The sequence below is a fragment of the Sturnus vulgaris genome, chromosome 27 (assembly GCF_052056855.1).
Source record: "Sturnus vulgaris isolate bStuVul1 chromosome 27, bStuVul1.hap1, whole genome shotgun sequence".
Lineage (NCBI taxonomy): Eukaryota > Metazoa > Chordata > Aves > Passeriformes > Sturnidae > Sturnus > Sturnus vulgaris.
In genome coordinates, this window is record NC_142269.1 from 3,988,260 (window position 1) to 4,009,793 (window position 21,534).

General features: G+C 60.9%; 2 protein-coding genes across 2 annotated transcripts; one reads left to right on the plus strand and one right to left on the minus strand.

Moving 5' to 3' along the window:
* The first annotated feature begins 200 nt into the window (after positions 1–200).
* MRPL45 (mitochondrial ribosomal protein L45) lies at positions 201–6,612 on the plus strand. The gene is made up of 8 exons (XM_014892265.2): positions 201–330; positions 491–686; positions 1,374–1,491; positions 2,677–2,775; positions 3,558–3,606; positions 4,286–4,435; positions 5,624–5,797; positions 6,230–6,612. The coding sequence occupies exons 1-8, from the start codon at positions 274–276 to the stop codon at positions 6,287–6,289; spliced, it is 903 nt and encodes a 300-aa protein (XP_014747751.1). The 5' UTR covers positions 201–273; the 3' UTR covers positions 6,290–6,612.
* Positions 6,613–7,884: 1,272 nt separating this feature from the next.
* Positions 7,885–21,500, minus strand: GPR179 (G protein-coupled receptor 179). Its single transcript, XM_088179433.1, has 11 exons — positions 20,659–21,500; positions 19,784–19,892; positions 18,856–18,958; positions 17,977–18,173; positions 17,793–17,861; positions 17,126–17,235; positions 15,840–16,078; positions 15,279–15,417; positions 14,688–14,793; positions 14,059–14,205; positions 7,885–13,811 (listed from the first exon to the last, which is right to left on the minus strand). Exons 1-11 carry the CDS (start codon positions 21,498–21,500, stop codon positions 8,277–8,279), a joined length of 7,596 nt encoding a protein of 2,531 aa, XP_088035559.1. The 3' UTR covers positions 7,885–8,276.
* Between the last annotated feature and the right edge of the window lie 34 nt (positions 21,501–21,534).

The window sequence follows — 21,534 nt, forward strand, 5'->3', positions numbered from 1 at the left end:
TCCCCCCCCTCCCCCATTGCCCAGGGTCCCCCCACCCTGCACCCCCCCACGGGGGTCCCCCCTCCGCGCGCTCGGTGGGGGCTGGGGGTGGGGTGGGGGAGTGGGCGGAGCCTCCCGCGCTGGCCCCGCCCCCCGGCTCCGCAGCCGATGGAATTTTCCACTCGCGGGCGCGGCGCGGGTTCCCGCCGGCCACGCCCCTTCCCCCCCGCGCGCGCGCCCCGCGCGGCCCCGCCCACTCTCCCCCTTCCCGTCATCCCCCACGGCGGGGAAAAGATGGCGGCCGCCATGGCGGCGGGGCTGGGCCGCAAGGCCTCGCGGCTGGGCTGGAAGGTGGGGCCGGGAGGAGCGGGGTGAGGGGCACCGGGGAGCTGCGGGAGGTTCGGGATGAGCGGTGGGGGTGAAGGACAGCGCGTGAGAGGCGTGAGGGGAAATAAATGGAGGCGCTGGCCGTGCTGGGCTCACTCCGCGCTCTGCTGTTGCCTCTCCTCAGGCTGCGGAGTCGCTGCTCCGTCCCGGGGCGCTCCCGTCCTGTGTCGTTGTGCCGGTGAGGGGCAGGAGGAAGCGCCCGCCGGTGCCCGAGTGGGCCCGGGAGCTGAGCCCTGAGGAGAGGGAGAGGCGGCTCAAGTCCGCGGCGCCCGTGTTCCCTGACGAGCGCATAGAGCGCACCTTCTTCTTGGCTTGCACGGGTAAAACAGGGGAGCCAGCCCGGGCCGGGTGATGGCGTGAGAGAGAGAATCAATTCCTTCACTCAGGAGAGGCTTCTCTGCCTGATCTCCAAAGCTTCTTGAATCCTGGAATCCCAGAGTGGTTTGGGTTGGGAGAGCCCCTCCAGTGCCACCCCTGCCATGGCAGGGACAATTCCCACTGTCCCTGGGTGCTCCAGCCTGGCCTAGGACACTCCCAGAGATCCAGGGGCAACCACAGCTGCTGTGGGCACCCTCACAGGGAGGGATTTCTTCCCAAAATCCCATCCGGAGTCTGTTTCTCCATCTGTAAAGGTGAAGCATGCATCTGGAAAGTGGCATCATGGAATGGTTTGGATGGGAAGGGAGCTCAGAGCCCATCCAGTGTCACCCCTGCCATGGCAGGGACACTTCCCACTGTCCCTGGGTGCTGCAGCCTGGCCTGGGACACTCCCAGGGACTGAGACAGCCACAGCTGCTCTGGGAATTCCACCCCAGCCTCTCAGGGAAGAATTCAATCCCCAAATCCCTTTTAAACTTCGTTTTGAAGCCATTTCCCCCCTTTTCCCTGAGTTGTGAGGGAAGAGCAGAGAGCAGCACCTGTGGACGAGCTTAGCCCAGGAATTCTCTGCGTGCTCTTGATTTCCCCTCTTCATTCCCTCGGTCCTGAGCTGCTTTTCCCCATGCCAGCTGAAATCATGGATCCCTACGTCCCTCCTGAGGGCGATGCCCGCCTGACCTCGCTGTCCAAGGACGGTGTGAAGCAGCAGGTGCAGAAGCTGAGGCAAACAGCGGCGTCCCAGCTGGCGTACGTACCCCTCGTTAGCTAATTAGCTCAATTAGCCTGCTGCAGCAGCTCTGCTCTGCCTGTCCTGCCTCTGTTCCTGGCAGATATTCCTCCTTCAATTCCCCCTGGCCACCCAGGACTTCCCAAATCTCCTCAAAACTCCACCAGGACACCCCTGTGTCCCCCTTAGGTCATCTCCGGGCCACCCAAGATACCCCTGTGTCTCCTTAGGTCATCTCCAGACCACTCAGGACTCCCCAAATCTCCTCAAAACTCGCCCAGGACACCCCTGTGTCCCCCTTAGGTCATGTCTGGGCCACCCAGGACTCACCCAAATTCCCCCAGGACACCCCTGTGTCCCTGTTAGGTCACATCCAGGCCACTCAGGACCTCCCAAATCGCCTCAAAACTTCCCCAGATTCCTCCAAGACACCCCTGTATCCCCCTAGGTCACCTCCAGGCCACCCAAGACCTCCCAAATCCCCTCAGGACCCCCCCCCAGATCCCCCAAGGACACCCCTGTGTCCCCCTAGGTCACCTCCAGGCCACTCAGGACCCCCCAAATCTCCTCAAAACTCCCCCAGGACACCCCTGTGTCCCTCCAAGGTCACCTCCAGGCCACCCAGGAGCCCCCAAATCCCCTTAAAACTCGCCCAAATCCCCCCAGGACACCTCTGTGTCCCCCTAGGTCACCTCGAGGCCACCCAGGACCGCCCCTAGATCCCCTCAAAACTCCCCCTGGGACCCTCCTTTATCCCTCTAAGCCACCCAGCGCTCCCAAATCTCCTCAAAACTCCCCCAAATTCCCTCAGAACCCCCCCCCCAGGACACCCCTGTGTCCCCCTAGGTCACCTCCAGGCCCCCCAGGACCCCTCAACCCTTTGTGAAGGGGCTGAGAGATTTCTGGATGATGTTTTAGGATTAAGGAGTTTTTTTTCCATTGTTGTTATTGTTCCCCTTCCCCAGTAGTTCCCACCTCTCCTTCTGGGAATGGCCACACTGTGAACTCCGAATTTTATTTTAGGATTCTTTATATTTTTCTCTTTTATGACCACCTGAAGGTTTTGTCTTAGTGGGAAATATTCAATTCTCAACTGGTAAAAGCTGGGATTGAATCCTGTAGGATCCAAACAGCCAGGACTGCTCCGATTTGCTTTTCCCTTGATTTTTTTTTTTTTTCTTTTTTTTTTTTTTTTCTTTTCCCAGCCTCCGGAAGATCAAGGATCATGACCCGGATTTCAGCACCAAAACCTTCCCTGAGAAAGCCCAGGAAATATTTATTGAGGCCCACAACTCCCTGGCAAAGTAAGGCCCTTCCCTGACCCGTGTGGGGAAAATGGGAATTTTTGAGGGGAAAAGTGGGAATTTGTGTGAGGGAAAAAGGGGGAAAAGCGGGAATTTTGTGAGGGGGGAAAAAGGGGGAAAAGCGGGAATTTTGTGAGGGGGGAAAAAGGGGGGAAAAGCGGGAATTTTGTGAGGGGGGGAAAAGCGGGAATTTTGTGAGGGGGGAAAAGCGGGAATTTTGTGAGGGGGGGAAAAGCGGGAATTTTGTGAGGGGGGAAAAGCGGGAATTTTGTGAGGGGGGAAAAAGGGGGGAATTTTGTGAGGGGGGAAAAGCGGGAATTTTGTGAGGGGGGAAAAGCGGGAATTTTGTGAGGGGGGGGAAAAAGCGGGAATTTTGTGAGGGGGGGAAAAGCGGGAATTTTGTGAGGGGGGGGAAAAAGCGGGAATTTTGTGAGGGGGGGGAAAAAGCGGGAATTTTGTGAGGGGGGGGAAAAAGCGGGAATTTTGTGAGGGGGGGGAAAAAGCGGGAATTTTGTGAGGGGGGGGAAAAAGCGGGAATTTTGTGAGGGGGGGGAAAAAGCGGGAATTTTGTGGGGGGGGGGAAAAAGCGGGAATTTTGTGAGGGGGGGGAAAAAGCGGGAATTTTGTGAGGGGGGGGAAAAAGCGGGAATTTTGTGAGGGGGGGGAAAAAGCGGGAATTTTGTGAGGGGGGGGAAAAAGCGGGAATTTTGTGAGGGGGGGGAAAAAGCGGGAATTTTGTGAGGGGAAAAGGGGGAATTTGTGGGGAACTCTTTTCTTTGCAGCTTTAACAAGCAGAAACTTCACTCCCTGGTGACCGAGCGCTGCTTCCCCGTAAGTGCCCGGAATTTTGGGATATCCTCAGCTGGAAGGGACCCCCAGGGATCATCAATCCAAGCCCTGGCCCTGCACTTTGCAAAAAATCCCATCCCTGGGAGCATTGTCTGAACCTTCCCAGGCTTGGGGTTGTGATCATTCCCTGGGGAGCTGTTCCTGTGCCCAAAAATCCTCTGGATGAGGAACTTTTCCCTAAAATTCAACCTAACCTTCTCCTGGAACAGCTCCAGTCATTCCCTGGGTTCTGGGGAGCAGGGATCAGTGCCTGGGTCACTTCCATGGCATTTAAAGCTCTTTAAATTTCATTCTCTGCTTCATTTTTAATGGAATTTTTCCATGATTTTTTTTTTTTTTTTTTTTTTTTTTTTTTTTTTTTTTTTTTTTTTTTTAAGGCATCGCCAAGTTTAAAAAGCCTTAATTTTTTTTCTGGGTACAGCAAAGAAAGCGTTGGAATTTAGAATTTTGGAAGTCTCACCATAGAAATCAATCACAGAACAATCAGTTAGGCCACGAGAGGCAAAACCCAAAACTAATCAACAACCAATAAAACATTTGCGACGTTTTATCACTGTCCCATTCACATCCCGACGGATTTGGAGCTGATTTTTTTTTCTCTGTCGGGAATGCACAGATCGTTAATTACCTTAATGAATTCTAAGGTGATTTCTCGTGGCAGGACATGGTGTGTGGGAACAGGTACAGAACCATCCGCTGGAGGTTTGTGGAGTCCCTGGAGCCGCCCAGGGTGGTGCACGTGCGCTGTGAGGGCGTCATGAACCGCGGCAACCTGTACGGACAGGTGACAGTGAGGATGCACAGCCGCCAGGTGAGCCCTGCCACGGGCCCCCGGGCCGGGCTGGGAGCGAAGGGATCTCAAATCCCATCCAGTCACACTGTCCCAGGGTCATCCAACATCCTGGGACACTTCCAAGGTGGGGCAGCCACAGATTCCCTGGGATATCCATTCCAGCCCCTCCCCATAGTGAGGAATCCAAATTCCCCAAAATCCAAAAACCCCAACCTGCTGCCAGCCCTGCACAGAGATTCCAACCTTTTTTGGGTTGGAAAGACCCTAAATCCCCTCCCATTGCACCCCTGCCGTGGGCAGGGACCCCTCTCACTGTCCCAGGGTGTTCTGACATGGCCTGGGACATTTCCAGGAATGAGGCAGCCACAGATTCCCTGGGAAATCCATGCCAGCCCCTCCCCATGGTGAGGAATCCAAATTTCCTCACCAACCCCAACCTGCTGACAGTCCAGCATGGAGATCCCAGTCTTTTCTGGAAATATCCTAAATCCCCTCCCATTGCACCCCTGCCATGGGCAGGGACCCCTCTCACTGTCCCAGGGTGTTCTGACATGGCCTGGGACACTTCCAGGAATGAGGCAGCCACAAATTCCCTGGGAAATCCATGCCAGCCCCTCCCCATAGTGAGGAATCCAAATTTCCTCACTGACCCCAACCTGCTGACAGTCCAGCATGGAGATCCCAACTTTTTTTGAGTTGGAAAGACCCTAAATCCCATCCCATTGCACCCCTGCCATGGGTAGGGACCCCTCTCAGTCCCAGGGTGATCCAACCTAGCCTGGGACACTTCCAGAGTGGGGCAGCCAAAGTTTCTCTGGGAAATTCATTCCAGCCCCTCACTTGGGGAGGAATTTCTTCCCAACATCTCATCTAAAGTTCAGTTTGGAGCCATTTCTCCTTGTCTGTGTTTGCTGTCAGTTCCTTCAGGACCTGGGAGATCACACTTAGGTCACCCAGGAGCTGTTCTTCTCCAGGCTGAACAATTTAAATTTTCCCAGCCTTTCCTCCTAGGAAAATCCATCCCTCCATCTTCCCTCCCCAACCCCAACCTGCCGCCAGCCCAGGGCTGAGAATCCCAACCTTTTTTGGGTTGGAAATCCCTTAAATCCCATCCCATGGGCAGGGACGCCTCCTGCTATCCCAGCTCACTCCTAACCCCATCCATCCTGGTGTTTTTTGGTTTTTTTTTTCTGGATCTTTTGCCAGATTTTGGCCATCTATGACCGCTTTGGGCGGCTCATGTACGGTGGGGAGGAGATTCCCAAGGATGTTCTGGAATATGTTGTGTTTGAGAAGTACCTGGTGAACCCCTATGGAACCTGGAGGATGCACGGGAAGATTGTCCCAGGCTGGGCCCCACCCAAGGATCCCATCATTAAGGTGGGAAAAGCCTGGAAAATGGAGATGGTTTTGGGGGGAAAAAGTGGAGATCCCTGGGGGATCATTCTGGACAAAGCTGAGCTGCCTGGGAGGGCAAGGTGGGGGTTTAATCCAAGGCAGAGCTGTTTGGAATGTCCATGGAATTGTTCCCTGGAGCCCCTGGGAGCTGGAATGGGAGGCTGAGGGCCTGGAATGGCTGAGAGCAGGTGTGGGATAATTTTGGGAATTATTTCCCTCTGTGCCCAACCTGTCTCTGGCTCCCTGTGTTGCTAAAAATAGATCTTGGAGAAGAAGGAGGGGGGAATTCCAGCATAATTCAAGGCTTCCCATCCCATTCCCTTCTCCTGCCTCCATTCGATCCCCACTTTTTTACCTTTCCAGAACCCCCTGCTCCCCTTTTTTCCTGCTGATTTTTGTCCCTTGCTTTTCCAGACTGTGATGATTCCTGGCCCAGCCCCGGATCCCTCAGAGGAGCATCAAAAAACGAAGTAGAAAGTTCTGGAACGTGGACAGGGACAGCAAACAGGCCAGGAGGGAGGATTGGGATGTGGCAAATTGGGGAATGGGCTCCAGCCACTCCGAATTTCAAGGAGCCAGAGGGGCTGGGAGGGGGATCTGGAGGAGCTTGGCTGTGTCCCAGCAGTCCCCGTGTGCTGCAGCCTCACCCTCGCTGGGTTTCCCTGAGGATCAGGAGCATCCACGGGCCACCCTCTGTCCTGGAATTCCATGGGAGAGCCCTTGGGATATTTGTCACCTCCGTGGGAGGTGTCACAGACCTGCTGGTCAGTCATTAAAACTTCACCAGTGGCTTTTTAGCACCGTTTTTTTTCCCACCTCTCTTTCTCTACTGATTCCCAAACTCCTCTATTTTTTTTTAACAAAAACCAGGAAGAGTTTAAATCGAGTTCTGTGGTGGTGAGGGGGGTGGTGCTGCCATCGGAGCCTCCCGGAGGAGCTGCAGCAGAGCTGATAATCGGATTTAATTTCACTTTTGTTTCCTCACAAGGGGTTGGTGCTGTCACTGAGGGAGTGGCACCATCCCGTGGACACGGTGACATCTGCAGCTCTCGCTGCTTTTCCAGGGCGCCTGGGTTGGGAAAACTTTTATTCCCAACCACGGGAAAAAAAAAATAACAACTTGTGAGGCTCCTGCTGTGCTCAGCCAGTTCTCACTCAGAGCAAAATCCTCCCTGCTCCCCCAAGAACAAACCCTTTTCTCCTTCTTGTCCTGCTTTTTAACTCGGCCACTTGCAGAGCGTGGGAGAGTTCAGGGAATTTTTATTTCTTCCTTGAAGAGGGATTTTGCAGAGCTGTGAAAAGAGGAGCCGTGCCTCCTTTTTGCTTCTCAGTGTTCCTTTTTGGGAGGGCAGGACCCTCCTCGTTGTGCTGTGCTGTGCTGGGAGAGGAGCCAGCAGTGGAATCCCTGCCCGTGGCCTTTGGGGAAGTCACAGGGCTGTCACAATCCCTCTGTTCCTGAAAAAAAAAAAAATCCTTTTCCATGGAGCCTCTGCCTCGCTGGGGAGCTGAGGGTTGGGAGCTCAGCTCCCTCCGTGGTTGTGTCTGCTGGAGCTCAGGGCCGGGAGGGGCATGGAATTCCTGAAAACCCAGAGGGAGGAGAGCATTGGGATGGAAAAGGGGAATTTTGGGGTGACCTCATTGAGGATTCCAGTCCCTGAGGGAGCTACGGGAAAGAGGGAGAGAGGGATGAAGGGACAGGACACAGGGAATGGGTTCCCAGTGCCAGAGGGCAGGGAGAGGTGGGATTTTGGGAAGGAATTCCCAGAGAAGCTGTGGCTGCCCCTGGATCCCTGGAAGTGTCCGAGGCCAGGCTGGAGCACCCTGGGACACTGGGAGGTGTCCCTGGATGGGCTTTGAGGTCCCTTCCCCCCAAAGCCGGGGTTCTGTGGGGCTCCCCAGCCCTGGCTCCAAATGAAAAGGGGTTTTTTTTTGGGTGGAATGTGGCTTTTTTGGGAGAATGGCCTTTCCTTCCAGCCAGCCCCTCTCAAACCTGTGCCACTCCACCCCTCCACTGCTGGATTTCCTCTGCAGCCCCTTGCCCACCTCACAGAGAGCCTCTCCAGGCACACTCCGTACATAATTCCATTTATTTCCTCTATTTACACAAAATTACACAACCAGGACCTCCAGCCTCACACCCCCAGAGCCCCCAACCCAACACCGGGGCTGGGCAGGGGCAGCAGCCTCCAGCTCCAGCCTTTCCCTCCCTGATGGGAGACAGGGAGAGAGGGATGGATGGAGGGATGGATCCGTGGATGGATCCAGGGATGGAATCACAGATGGATCCATGGATGGAGGAATGGATCCATGGAGGGATGGATCCGGAGATGGAGGGATCCAGAGATGGATCGAGGGATGGAATCAGGGATGGATCCGTGCATAGATCGATGGAGGGAGGGATGGATTCACGAATGGAATCACAGATGGATCCATGGACGGTGCCACTGGTGCTGGGATCCCCTCACACCCCACCCCCATCCCGGGGTTTCCCCCCAGCTCTGTCCTGCCCGGGGCAGGACCGTGAGGGGTCCGTGCTCTCCTCCTCCCACGGACACACCTCGGAGCTTTTCCTCCAGTCCGAGCTGGGCTTGGCAGGTGCCGGTGGAGCCTCTCCAGCTTCCCAAGGACAAACCTCAGCCAGGCCAGTGCTGGGGCTGGAGCTGCTGCCCACCCCTGGGTGCTGGATGCTGGGCTGGAGCCTGCACAGGGGCTTGTGCTTGGCTTCCCTATGGGATGTGCCCCTGGATTTTTCCACAAGTGTTGGAGACCCAGCAGAAGAAGCTCTGTGGGCTCCCTGGGGCTGCACACCCGCCTGGGAGATTTCCTCCTCTGACCCAAGGGGCTCTGCTGCTTCCCAGGGGCAAATTTCAGATTTCCTGTTCTCCGTGCTGTCGGATTTCTTGGATGGCTCCTTCCCCACTGCAGTTTTTGGGGAGATCTCCTCCGTGTCCGGGCTCTCCCATGGACAGATGGACTCTCGGTCTCTGCTCCCCTTCCCCAGAGCTTTGGACGCTTCTCTTGCTGGGGGTTTCTCCTTACTTGGGCCAGTTCCTTTCACCAGCTGGGCCTCAGCCCCTTCCCAGGGACAAATCTCGGATTTGTCACTGGATTCAACCTCCCAGGGACAGATCTCGGATTTATCACTGGATTCAACCTCCCAGGGACAGATCTCGGATTTATCACTGGATTCAGCCTCCCAAGGACAGATCTCTGCCTTCTCCGAGCTCTGGGATTTCCCTGGAGCTGTTTTGGGCACTGCTGAGCTCCCAGTTTGGGATCTGCCCAGAGGCTGCTCCGTGTCCGGGCTCTCCCAAGGACAGATGGACACTCGGTCTGTGCTGCTCTTCTCCAGAGCTTTGGCCTCTTCTTTTCCTGGGAGTCTCTTCTTTCCTGGAGCTGTTCCCTTTTCCACCTGAGGTGCAGCCACCTCCCAGGGACAGATTTCAGCTTTATCACTGGATTTGAAGTCCAGAGACTCCCAGGGACAGATCGATTCCTTCTCTCTGCTTCCCTTCTTCGGAGTTTTGGTCTCTTCTCCTGGGAATTTGTCCTTTCCAGATCCTGTTCCCTTCTCCAGCTGAGGTTCATCCACCTCCCAGGGACAGATTTCAGCTTTATCACTGGATTTAGAATCCTGAGAGTCCCAGGGACAGATCTCTGCCCTCAGGCTCTCCGTGCTTTGGGATTTCCCAGTGTGGGGTGTGCCCAGAGGCTGCTCGGTGTCCGGGCTGTCCCAAGGACAGATGGACACTCGCTCTCTGCTGTCCAGGGCTCTGTCCGGGCTGGCCAGCGCTGCCTGGCGCGTGATGCGCTTGTCCCCCTTGGAGCCCCCAGCGGGGACCTTTGGCTGCTGGGAGGGAGGTTCAGCCCCTGCCCAGGGACAGATTTCAGCTTTGTCAGTGGATTTGGAGTCCTGAGACTCCCAAGGACAGATCGATTCCCTCTCTCTGCTCCCCTTCTCCAGTGTTTTGGTCTCTTCTCTTCCTGGGAGTCTCTTCTTTCCTGGAGCTGTTCCCTTCTCCATCTGAGATTCATCGACCTCCCAGGGACAGATTTCAGCTTTATCACTGGATTTAGAATCCTGGGATTCCCAGGGACAGATCTCTGCCTTCAGGATCTCCGAGCTCTGGGATTTCCCTGGAGCTGTTTTGGGCACTGCTGAGCTCCCAGTTTGGGATCTGCCCAGAGGCTGCTCCGTGTCCGGGCTCTCCCAAGGACAGATGGACACTCGGTCTGTGCTGCTCTTCTCCAGAGCTTTGGCCTCTTCTTTTCCTGGGAGTCTCTTCTTACCTGGGGCTGTTTCTTTCTCCATCTGAGGTTCAGTCACTTCCCAGGGACAGATTTCAGCTTTATCACTGGATTTGGAGTCCTGAGACTCCCAGGGACAGATCTCTGCCCTCAGGCTCTCCGTGCTCTGGGATTTCCCTGAAGGTTTTTTGGGAAGTTCTGAGCTCCCACTCTGAGGTTTGGCCAGAGGCTGTTCCATGTCTGGGCTCTCCCATGGACAGATCGATTCCCTCTCTCTGCTTCCCTTCTCCACAGCTTTGGGCTCTTCTCTTCCTGCGAGTCTCTCCTTTCCAGATCCTGTTCCCTTCTCCATCTGAAGTTTATCGACCTCCCAGGGACAGATTTCAGCTTTATCACTGGATTTGGAGTCCTGAGACTCCCAGGGACAGATCTCTGCCCTCAGGCTCTCCGTGCTTTGGGATTTCCCTGGAGCTGTTTTGGGCAGTTCTGAGCTCCCAGTTTGAGGTTTGGTCGAGGGCTGTTCCATGTCCGGGCTGTCCCAAGGACAGATGGACACTCGCTCTCTGCTGTCCAGGGCTCTGTCCGGGCTGGCCAGCGCTGCCTGGCGCGTGATGCGCTTGTCCCCCTTGGAGCCCCCAGCGGGGACCTTTGGCTGCTGGGAGGGAGGTTCAGCCCCTGCCCAGGGACAGATTTCAGCTTTGTCAGTGGATTTGGAGTCCTGAGACTCCCAAGGACAGATCGATTCCCTCTCTCTGCTCCCCTTCTCCAGTGTTTTGGTCTCTTCTCTTCCTGGGAGTCTCTTCTTTCCTGGAGCTGTTCCCTTCTCCATCTGAGATTCATCGGCCTCCCAGGGACAGATTTCAGCTTTATCGCTGGATTTAGAATCCTGGGATTCCCAGGGACAGATCTCTGCCTTCAGGATCTCCGAGCTCTGGGATTTCCCTGGAGCTGTTTTGGGCACTGCTGAGCTCCCAGTTTGGGATCTGCCCAGAGGCTGCTCCGTGTCCGGGCTCTCCCAAGGACAGATGGACACTCGGTCTGTGCTGCTCTTCTCCAGAGCTTTGGCCTCTTCTTTTCCTGGGAGTCTCTTCTTACCTGGGGCTGTTTCTTTCTCCGTCTGAGGTTCAGTCACTTCCCAGGGACAGATTTCAGCTTTATCACTGGATTTAAGATCCTGAGACTCCCAGGGACAGATCTCTGCCTTCTCTGAGCTCTGGGATTTCCCTGAAGGAGATTTGGGCAGGGGTGTGGCTGGGGGCTGCTTTCCTTTTTCCCATGATTTGGGTCCCGCTTTTTCTTCCCTTTTGGAAGTGCCCCGCGTGTTCTGCCTCAATCTCTCCTTCCCCGATGGAGCTGGAGCCTCTTCCCAGGGGCAGATCTCAGTTTTGGGGCGCTGCTCATCCTCCACTTCCCAGGGACAGATTTTGGCCTTTTTGCTCTCCGTGGTTCCCGCCCGCTGGAATGAGGCTTTGCTCAGAGCTGGGGGTTTTCCTGCGGGCTCCATCCCAGGCTGCTCCACACTTTCAGATTTGGGGGATCCCTGCCCCTCCTGCTCCGGCCGAGCCCCCTCTGTGTCCCAGGGGCAGATTTCTGCTCGGACGCTCCTTCCCTGTTCCCGGCTCTCCCACGGGCACACCTCATCCCTCCTGCCCTCCGCTTGCTCCGGGGTCACTCTCGGCAGCTCTGCTGGTTTTTCCAAGCCCGCAGAGCGCTGAGAATCCCCCTCACTGCCATTCCCAGGAGAAATTCCTGGTTTGGAGCTGGAATCTCCGCGCGTTCCCCCAGCACTGAGCTCTCCCTGCGCGCTCCCGGCTCCGCTCCAGCTCCTCCCAGGGACCCGCGGGGGTTCGGGCTGGCTGCTCCCCTTTCCCAGCGCTTTGTCCGGGCTCTCTGGGATCCCACCATCCTCCCGGGCAGCGATGGCCTCCTGGCGCAGCAGAGCTGCCCTTCCAGCCGGGATTCCGGGCGGACAAACCTCGGCCCGCGGCTTCGCCCCCGCCGCGCCCCGCACGCTGCTCGGGGTGGGTTTTGCGGGAGGCTGCTCCTCCCCCGGCTGCTCCCGGGGCTGGAAGGACCTGCTGGTCCCCTCGAGCTGTTCAAGTGTCCCTTCCTCCTCTGTGAGCCCAGGAATGTCCTCCCCCAGATCCGCTGCAGGGGTCTCGTCCCCTTCCTGGCGCTCTACCCGTGCCACCTCCGCGGGACTTTCAGCTCCTTGGTGGCCTTCGCTGGGTGGCTCCAGACCCGCAGCAGAACCCGCGTCCCCTCGGGCAGCGCTGGGCTCCTCCGCCGCTCTGTCCCCATGGCCTGTGCCCGGGGCCAGGCTGTCCCGTTGTCCTCCTGTCCCGCTGTCCCTCCAGTCCGCCGCTTCCCCGGGGATGGCGGCGTTGTTGTTGTGCTGGAGGGCGAGGCTCTGCCCGCTCCCCTCGGGGCTTTTGGCAGCGGGCTCTGGGCTGAGCCCCCCGAGGGACACGGCCGAGGCCTCTGCCAGGCCGGACTTCTCCCTCCTGCTGCTCCCCCTCTTCCTGAGGCTCCCCTCGCTTTTCCCTTTCAGGATGCTCTTCCCCCTGGAGCGGTTCAGGGCTTTGATGGCGAGTCCCAGGCTCCGGAAACTCTTCTGGGAGGGCGGCTTGGGGCTGGGGCTGGTGGCCACTGTGTCACCAGCGGTCCCTGACTCTGCCGCCTCGGCCGCTTTTTGTTTCCTGCTCAGGATCTCTTCCTGGACCAGCTCCCAGGGACAGACGTGTGCCGAGGTGGCACTGGGGGTCATCAACCTGCCCTTCCCTGCCGGGGGGGACGCGTGCTCCGCTTCGTCCCCTGCTGTCCCCTCCGCCTCTCCCGCCTGTTCCGGGGAACCCGGGGGTGGCTCCGAGCTGTCCCCGAGCGTCCCCGAGCGCTGCAGGCTCTGGTAGCGAACAGGGGGCGGAGGGGGAGTTTTCCTCACGGTCACCCGCACCCTCCTGGGCGGGTGGGCGCTGTCAACGCTGACGCTTTTGACGGGCCCGTAGGTGACATGTTTGTGTCCCTTAGCATCGCCCAGCGGGGCCACATCCTCCTGGGATCCCCTCTCGGCGGGGCTCTGCGGTGTCGCCGTGTCGCTGGGGATCCTCGGCGCCGGCTCGGAGAGGTGGCGGCTGCCGTGCCACTCGTCCCTGCGGGCTGCCAGCAGCGCCACTTCCCGCGCCCCGGTGACAACGCTGTGCGACTTCTGCAAGGGCGGGGCGCGGCCCGGGGGTCGCCGCCAGTGCCCCGCCAGGTTTTGTGCGCTGGCCGATTTGCACAGGAGCGGGGCGGCATCCAGCGAGTCGCTGTCGGATTGCTCCAGCTCCAGCACGGCCGGCGGCGGAGGCTCCTCGGGCGGGCTGGGGGTGCGCGACCCTCGGCGGGGCTCCCGCGGGGGCTCCTCGGAGCTGCGGGATTTACTCAGGGCTGAGGAGCGGCGCCGGGAGCTTTCATCCCGCATCCTCAGGCTGCTCCCTCCGGCATCCACGAGCCGCTTGGCCGAGGAGCTGCGGCGGGACGAGCTCCCCGGTCGGTCCCCGGCGCTGCTCCGGCGGGACGAGCCCCCCGGTCGGTCCCCGGCGCTGCCCCGGCGGGACGCGCTCTCGGCCAGCTCGGCTCCGCTGCGCCGCAGGATGGAGCGGGCGAGGCTGCGGCGGGAGCTGCGTTTCTTGGCCAAGTGAGGGTTGTCGGTCGCCATCCGCCACGTCTTGTGCACCTCCAGCTGTCGGTAAAGCTTCTTCAGCTCCTCCTGCGCCGCGGGCGGGGGGGGACGCGGCAGAGAAAAGGGAGAGAGGAGAGCGCCTACAGCGGGGGCTGCGGCGGGGTTGTCCCCATGTCCCCAAACCCCTCCGCGCTGCCCAGAGGACCCCACCCGCGTGGGGTCACCCTGCACCCCCTCCTCCCCTCCCTCTGCTTTGCGTCAGGAAAAGATTGCGAAAGGCACCTCTTACTCTGCACAGCTAGCGTCAAAAGAAGGTCCTGAGTGTGCCACCCACCCGAATGTCATCGGGGTCGAGACTGTGCTCGCTCCAGGCGGACGCGATGCTGCTGTTCATGCAGGAGCCCGAGCGCCGCATGTCCAGCTCGTCCTCGTACACCTCGGCCGTGATCTCCTCCCGCAGCGGCGAGCCCGTGTGCAGGAACTGCGCGGGGACACGGGGCACTCACTCAGGGGCTCCTGTCCCCTCTCCCCCTGCCCCCGGGATGAGTGTTAGTGATGGAATCGTGGAATGGGTGAGGCTGGAAAAGCTCTCCGAGGGCAGCGAGTCCGGCTGTTCCTCCAGCGCTGACCAACGTCCCCAAGTGCCACATCCACGCCTTCTCCAGCACTTCCAGGGTGGGGACTTCACTTATTCCAGCACCTGATCGCCCTTTCCGTGAGAAATTTCCCCAATATCCAACCCAAATCTCCCCTGGCCCAGCCTGAGGCCGTTCCCTCTCCTCCTGTCCCTGTTCCCTGGAGCAGATCCCAAATCCCCCCGGCTGTCCCCTCCTGTCAGGGAGTTGTGCAGAGCCACAGGAGCCCCCCTGAGCCTCCTTTTCTCCAGGCTGAGCCCCTTCCCAGCTCCCTGAGCCTCTCGTGGTGCTCCAGCCCCTTCCCAGCTCCCTTCCTTCCCTGGAATACCTTGGGAATGAAGAGCAGAGCCAAGGTCATGGTGATGGTGCCGTGGGTGTGAGCGAAGAAAAGCAGCAGAGTCCAGTCCGGATGCAGCGAGGGGACAATCAGGAACCTGCAAAGGACCAGGAGGGCAGCGCCAGGTCCCACCAGAGCCCCCTCCCCACCTCCAGACCCCACAGCCTCCCCCCTGCTTGGGCATCCAAACCCTTCCACTGTGGAGGTCCCGAGCACCCAAACCCAATTTCCCTTGGAGATCCTGAGCACCCAAACCCCCTTTCCTTTGGGGATCTTGGGCACCCAAATTCTTCCACTGTGGAGGTCCCAAACACCCAAACCCCATTTCATTTGGAGATCTTGGGCACCCAAATTCTTCCACTGTGGAGGTCCCAAACCCCCAAACCCCCTTTCCTTTGGAGATCCTGAGCACCCAAACCCTTCCACTATGGGGATCCTGAACACCCAAATCCCCTTTCCCTTGGAGATCCCGAGCACCCAAACCCTTCCCACTGTGGGAATCCTGAGCACCCAAACCCTTCCCACCTCGGGATGGCTCCTGAGCATCCCCAGGGGTGGGAAAACTTTGTTTTCCAGCCCTACCTGACCAGGTGGAAGGCAGCAGAGACCATGAGCTCGTTGTGGAGGGCGATGCCCATGTAGCGGGGCTCGTGGAAGGCCGAGGGCACGGCACGCGTGGCGTAGCACAGGAAGCTGCCCCACAGCAGGAACAGCATCTCGGCTGTGGGGCAGACAGGGGGACACCCTGAGCGGCCACACCCAGCCCCGGCAGATTTTGGGGGGGCTCAGCTGCTGCCCACCACCCTCACCCCGGGTGCTGTTGGAATGGTGATGGGTCCCAAAATCTGGGAGCAGCTGGGGCACCCCAAACCTCCAGGAGGATTAAAGGGACAGGGGAATGAAAGCCCCACATTTATGGGATGGGGTCTCAGGGCTGTGGGGATCCCAGGTCCTTGCAGCTTCCAGGATTAAACAGACAAGGAAATGAAATCCCCACAATTATGGGATGGGGTCCCAGCACCATGGAGACCCCCAGATCCTTGCAGCTTTCAGGAAGATTAAAAGGATAAGGAAGTCCCACATTTCTGGGGTGGGGTCTCAGGGCTGTGGGGACCCCCCAGGACCAATGGGGGGTGGTCTCACCGATGACCATCATATAATCCCAGCAGTCGTGGCCGCAGATGGAGAAGTGGAGGCCGCGGTTGGTCTGGGCACGGATGACCAGCGGGATGTTCTTGTGGGAGTTCTCCAGCATGCCGATGGTCCAGGCTGCCAGGAACCAGAGCACCAGGAGCAGGATGGGCGCCAGCATCCGCAGCACCCGCCCGCTCGACACGTAGGGAGCGCGCTGGGCCGTGCGGGACAGGAACACCTTCAGCACCCTGCGGTGAGACACCCACCCCAGTGAGACCCCTGCCCATCCCAGTGCGACCCTGCCCATCCCAGTGAGACCCCTGCCCATCCCAGTGCGACCCTGCCCACCCCAGTGAGACCCCTGCCCATCCCAGTGAGACCCCTGCCCACCCCAGTGAGACCCCAGAGTGTCCCACCCAGTGAGACCCCACCCCGTCCCAGTGAGACCCCTGCCCATCCCAGTGAGACCCCTGCCCACCCCAGTGAGACCCCTGCCCATCCCAGTGAGACCCCTGCCCACCCCAGTGAGACCCCACCCCATCCCAGTGAGACCCCTGCCCATCCCAGTGAGACCCCTGCCCACCCCAGTGAGACCCCACCCCATCCCAGTGAGACCCCTGCCCATCCCAGTGAGACCCCTGCCCACCCCAGTGAGATCCCTGCCCGTCCCAGTGAGACCCCTGCGCGTCCCAGTGAGACCCCAGCCCATCCCAGTGAGACCCCAGCCCATCCCAGTGAGACCCCTGCCCACCCCAGTGAGACCCCTGCCCGTCCCAGTGAGACCCCTGCCCATCCCAGTGAGACCCCAGCCCATCCCAGTGAGACCCCTGCCCATCCCAATGAGACCCCACCCCATCCCAGTGTGGGGGTCCCAAGCCCCCATCCTCTCACTGCTGGGATCCTGAGCACGCCTCACTCTGGGGGTCCTGAACCCCAAACCCTCCCCACCGCGAGGGTCCAAACCCTCCAGCTGCTCCCCATCATGGGGGGTTCCTGAGGACCCAACACCCTCTCCCTTCCCAGGGGTCCCCAGCACCCAAACCCTTCCTGCTGTGGGGGTCTTGAGCCCCCAGCTCTCCCCACCACAGGGGTCCCAGACCCCAGACTACCCCGAGCCCACCATGGGTGTCCTTAGCCCCGCTGTGGGGGTCCCGAGCCCCCAGCCCACCCCGAGCCCACCATGGGTGTCCTTAGCCCCGTTATGGGGGTCCTAAACCCCCAGACCACCCCGAGCCCACCATGGGTGTCCTTGGCCCCGCTGTGGGGGTCCCGAGCCCCCAGCCCACCCCAGTTACCTGTAGAGTTTGAGGGTGATGGTGCCGTAGACGATGGCGAAGCCGAGCATCCGCACCCAGCGCAGGACGATGCAGCGGAAGATGCTGGGCTTGAAGTACAGGATGAACACCTGGGGAGGCGGGGGAGGGGGGTCAGGGGCTGGACCCCCCCTCAACAACCGCCTGCTCTCCCGGCCACCCTCCCCCGTGACCCCGCAGCACCCGCTGCAGCTCCCGCGGGAGGGGATTTGGGCAGGGATTAATTCCCGCAGCCAGCGGGAGAAAAGGGATTTGGTTTTCCGGGAAGGTTTATACGGCAGCCCCCGGGACCGGGCGGCAAAATTAACAATTATGTGGAGCCGTGCCCTGCCTGGGGCAGCTCCGCCCTGGAAACTCCATCCTGGAGCTCTGCAGCCCTGGGGACAGCTGGAGACCCCAACCCATCGCAGGAGACCCCAACCCATCCCAGGAGACCCCAACCCACACCAATGAGACCCCAACCCATTCTTGGTGACCCAAACCCACACCAATGAGACCCCATCCATCCCAGTGAGACCCCAACCCATCGCAGGAGACCCCAACCCATCGCAGGAGACCCCAAGCCGTCCCAGTGATCCCAACCCATCCCAGTGAGACCCCAACCCATCCCAGTGAGACTCCAACCCCTCCCAGGAGACCCCATACTCACGGGGAAGTAGAGGAGGAGGGAGCCGAAGAGGATGGTCTCCAGCAGGATGATTCCTGATGTCCGGATCCTCTGCAGGGATGGAATTGCGACGGTGCAACCTCAGAAGGGGCCGGGGACGGGGAGGAACCCCTAAGAATTCAATTTTGGGGTGCCAGCGGAGCAGGGGGACACGGGGACACCTTGCCTTGCTCCGTCGGAAGTGGTAGGACACGAGCATGCTGAGGAAGATGGCCAGCATGCAGCACGACTGGCACGACAGCACCGCCGCCCGCAGCACCTGGTCCTCCTGGATCACGCAGGGAGTGTCGTCCTCGCAGGTGGCACAGCCCGGGCGGCACGGCTGGCACCGCAGCCGGGACACCCCGTCCGTGCCCGCCACACCTGGGGACAGAGAGATGGCCAGGGGGGATGGTGGCACTGGGGGGGATCAGGACATCCTGGGGGGTTCAGAACATCCCGGGTGGGATCAGAACATCCCGGGTGGGATCAGAACATCCTGGGGGGTTCAGAACAGCCCGGGTGGGATCAGAACATTCCAGGTGGGATCAGAACATTCCAGGTGGGATCGGAACATCCTGGGGGGTTCAGAACAGCCTGGGTGGGATCAGAACATTCCAGGTGGGATCAAAACAACCCAGGTGGGATCGGAACATCCTGGGGGGTTCAGAACAGCCTGGGTGGGATCAGAACATCCCGGGTGGGATCAGAACAACCCAGGTGGGATCGGACCATCCCAGGTGGGATCAGAGCAGCCCGGGTGAGATCAGCACATCTCGAGTGGGATCAGAACATCCCAAATAGGATCAGCACACCCAGGTGGGATCAGAACATCCCAAGTAGGATCAGAACATCCTGGTGTGGGATCAGCGCATCTCAAGTAGGATCAGTACACTCAGGTGGGATCAGCACATCCCGGGTGGGATCAGCACATCCTGGTGTGGGATCAGCACATCCCAGGGCCTGGTGCCCCCCACACCAGGGCGCGTGTTCTGTGTCCCCAAAGCCCCCAGCCCTGGCCGTGGGGGACACTCCCCGTGTGCCACTGGGGACAAGAGGGACCCACCTGCCCAGGCACCGCTGGCCACTCCGCCGGCCCCATAGAAACCCGGCTTGCACCTGCACAGGTACCTCCCGAGCACGAAGCTGCGGCTCTCCTGGGGGACACACTGAAGGAGACACCCTGAGACACATCCCCGACCCCCCGTGTCCCCACATCCCCAAATCCCCCCTCCCCAGGGGCTCCAGCAGCCCCCAGCTCACGGCTACCTGACCCCGCACCATCAGCCGCGAGGAATCAGTGGTTAAACATTTCAGAATTAAAACGCAAAGCTTGGCCCCAAATCCCTCCCTAAAACCTAAATGGACACCTAATGCAGCCGAGCGCCCTAATCCTGCCCAGCCGTGACGGCAGCCTCGGGCCGGGCACTGCTCCCTAATCCCCCCCGGCCCCATCCTGCCCCGAACGGGCCGCGCTGGCGGCTCCGCTGCCCGTTGTTGTTTCCTGGAGCGATGCCCGGGGCACTGCCCGGCCCTCGGGGATGGCATCGCTGGTGGGAAACGGGAGCTGGCGACGCCTTTGCCCAGCTTGGGGACAGCTCTGGATGGCACCCCCAAGGCTGGGGGGCTGCGGGGTTCGCCCTGGCTGGGGGTGCCAAGCCTTGAGACGCTCGGGCACCGCTGTCCCGCCGCGGTGGGCACTGCTGGAAGGGGTGGGGGCGATGCTGCTGCCAACCCCCGTCCCCACCGTGCCCGCGGTGCCCGGGCAGGGAGCAGCGGGGTCACACGGCGCTGGGGAGGGAAGATTTGCACAATAAACCGCTCGGCGCGGTGCGAGAGCAGCTGAGCCAAGCAGATGGATGGCCCGGGAGAGAGGATAAAGCTCAGCCCGGAGGGAGGGACGCGGGGCACGGGCAGCTCGCCCGGGGCTCACGGGGGTGCTGAGGTGCGGGGTACCCCGGTCCCGGCGGGCTGGGGGTGCCGGGGGCCGGTACCTGGGTGCTGTTGAGGTCACAGCGATGCGTGTCCGAGAACCAGCCCGGCCCGCTGGAGCACTGGTCGATGGCCACATCCCGCAGCTCCACGTCCACCCGCACGACCCCCCTGTGACCAGGGACGGGGTCAGCCCAGCCCGGGGGGTGGCGTGGGGCATCCCTGTGCCCACCCCGTGCCCCCCACCCAGAGCGGCCGAGCCCCAGCGCTGCCTCTGGGCCGGCCGCGGTGGGGCTGGGGCACGGACCGAGGGGACAGTGACAGCGGTCAGAGGTGTCCCCACACCCCCGGACAGGGGCTTTGTCCCTCGGAGCCGTGTCGGGGGGGGCTGGAGCTGGGGCAGGGGCAGAGGCAGCAGCTCCTGGGTGTGAATTCCGCCCTTCGAGAGGGATTTTAATGCAACCGATCGGGAAATGGGGGCCGCTGGGGTGGCCCCCACGTGCCCCACAGGACCAAAGCTCTTCCCTGGGCTCTCCGAAAGGGACACGGATGTCCCCTTGGGAATGGGGCCGTGTGTCCGCTCGGGCTGATCCCAGCTGACCCCTTCCCTCCCCACCGCCCCCCTCTGTGGCTCCTCGCTCAGTGCAGGAGGGACCCCCCCCCTAATCCCAGGGGCACCCCCAGCTCCCAGGATGGATCCCAGCCCGGCTCACCCACCCCCAGCGCAGCAGTGACAGGGGGGTGACAGCGCAAGGTGGGCAGCACAGGGGACACCGAGGGGACACCGGGGGATGTATAAAAACACCTGCAGGTGCGGGCACACGCAGAGGGACACGGGCAGGGCTCTGGGGACACCGCGGGGTGTGTGACACATCCAGCTGCACCCCCAGCACGGTGCCTCCACCCCCCCCCCAAACCCCTCCTGGGCTCCGCTTACTTGAACTCGGGGCTGAGGTCCGGCTTGAGCCCGTAGAAGGCGGAGGAGAGCGTGACCACCCAGGTGGGCAGGAACTGGCCATCGCGGCACTCCAGGAACGGCGGGGACCAGCGCACGTGTCCAGGGTCCCCCACGTAGCTGTCCCCCCGCTGCCACTTGGGGGTCTCCAGGCTGCGCAGGTCATTGCTGAGCACCCGCTTGCGGAGCGCCGGGACCCGCTGAGCCTTCAGGGCGTTGAACCACTCGTTGTCCCAGCTGAGGTTGCCCAGGCTGGGAGCGGCGCTGGAAACGTCCTGCAGCAGGATCTGGCCGTCCCCTTTGGTGGCCTGCAGCATCAGCCGGGGCTTGGGGGCTAGCGGGTGGGCGTCGAGGGCCAGCACAGCCCTGCGCACCCACGGGTGCCCCTCGGCCAGGCTGCGGACCAGCGCCTGGTACCACTCCACGTCCTCGGCCACGCTGGCCTCGCGGATGTCGTTGGTCTGGAAGAGCATGTTGAGGAAATTGGCGGCGTGAGCCAGAGCCTCGGGGGCGGCTCTCAGCGCTGCCCGCAGAGCCGGGGGGGGCGCGGGCCCGGCGGCCCCGGCCGAGACAGCCCCGCTGCAGTTGGCCCGGGCCAGGCGCTCGGCATCGCCCGTGCGCAGGAACGCCAGAGCCGCCGCCGAGCCCTCGCTGTCCCCCGGCGCTCCCGGCTCCAGGGTGGGCGCCCACGAGGATGAAGGGGCCGGCGACCATCCCGCCGGCCGCGGGGGTCTCTCCTGCGGCCGCTGCCCCGCCGTGAGCACGGCGACCTGCAGCAGCACCGCGTGGAAGCCCCAGAGCAGCGGCCACCGGCACGGCCCCATGGCTGGGGCTCAGCGGAGCCCCCCGGCCCCCGGC

Bases quoted from the DNA above. Each gene is read 5' to 3' on its own strand.
- MRPL45 (XM_014892265.2), top strand. From the start codon at position 274: ATGGCGGCCGCCATGGCGGCGGGGCTGGGCCGCAAGGCCTCGCGGCTG. The intron at 331-490 runs GTGGGGCCGGGA...GCCTCTCCTCAG, and splicing joins CCTCGCGGCTGGGCTGGAAG to GCTGCGGAGTCGCTGCTCCG. The intron at 5,798-6,229 runs GTGGGAAAAGCC...TTGCTTTTCCAG, and splicing joins CCAAGGATCCCATCATTAAG to ACTGTGATGATTCCTGGCCC.
- GPR179 (XM_088179433.1), bottom strand. From the start codon at position 21,500: ATGGGGCCGTGCCGGTGGCCGCTGCTCTGGGGCTTCCACGCGGTGCTG. The intron at 19,893-20,658 runs GTAAGCGGAGCC...CCCTGGTCACAG, and splicing joins GACCTCAGCCCCGAGTTCAA to GGGGGTCGTGCGGGTGGACG. The intron at 17,862-17,976 runs GCAAGGTGTCCC...CCATCCCTGCAG, and splicing joins ACCACTTCCGACGGAGCAAG to AGGATCCGGACATCAGGAAT.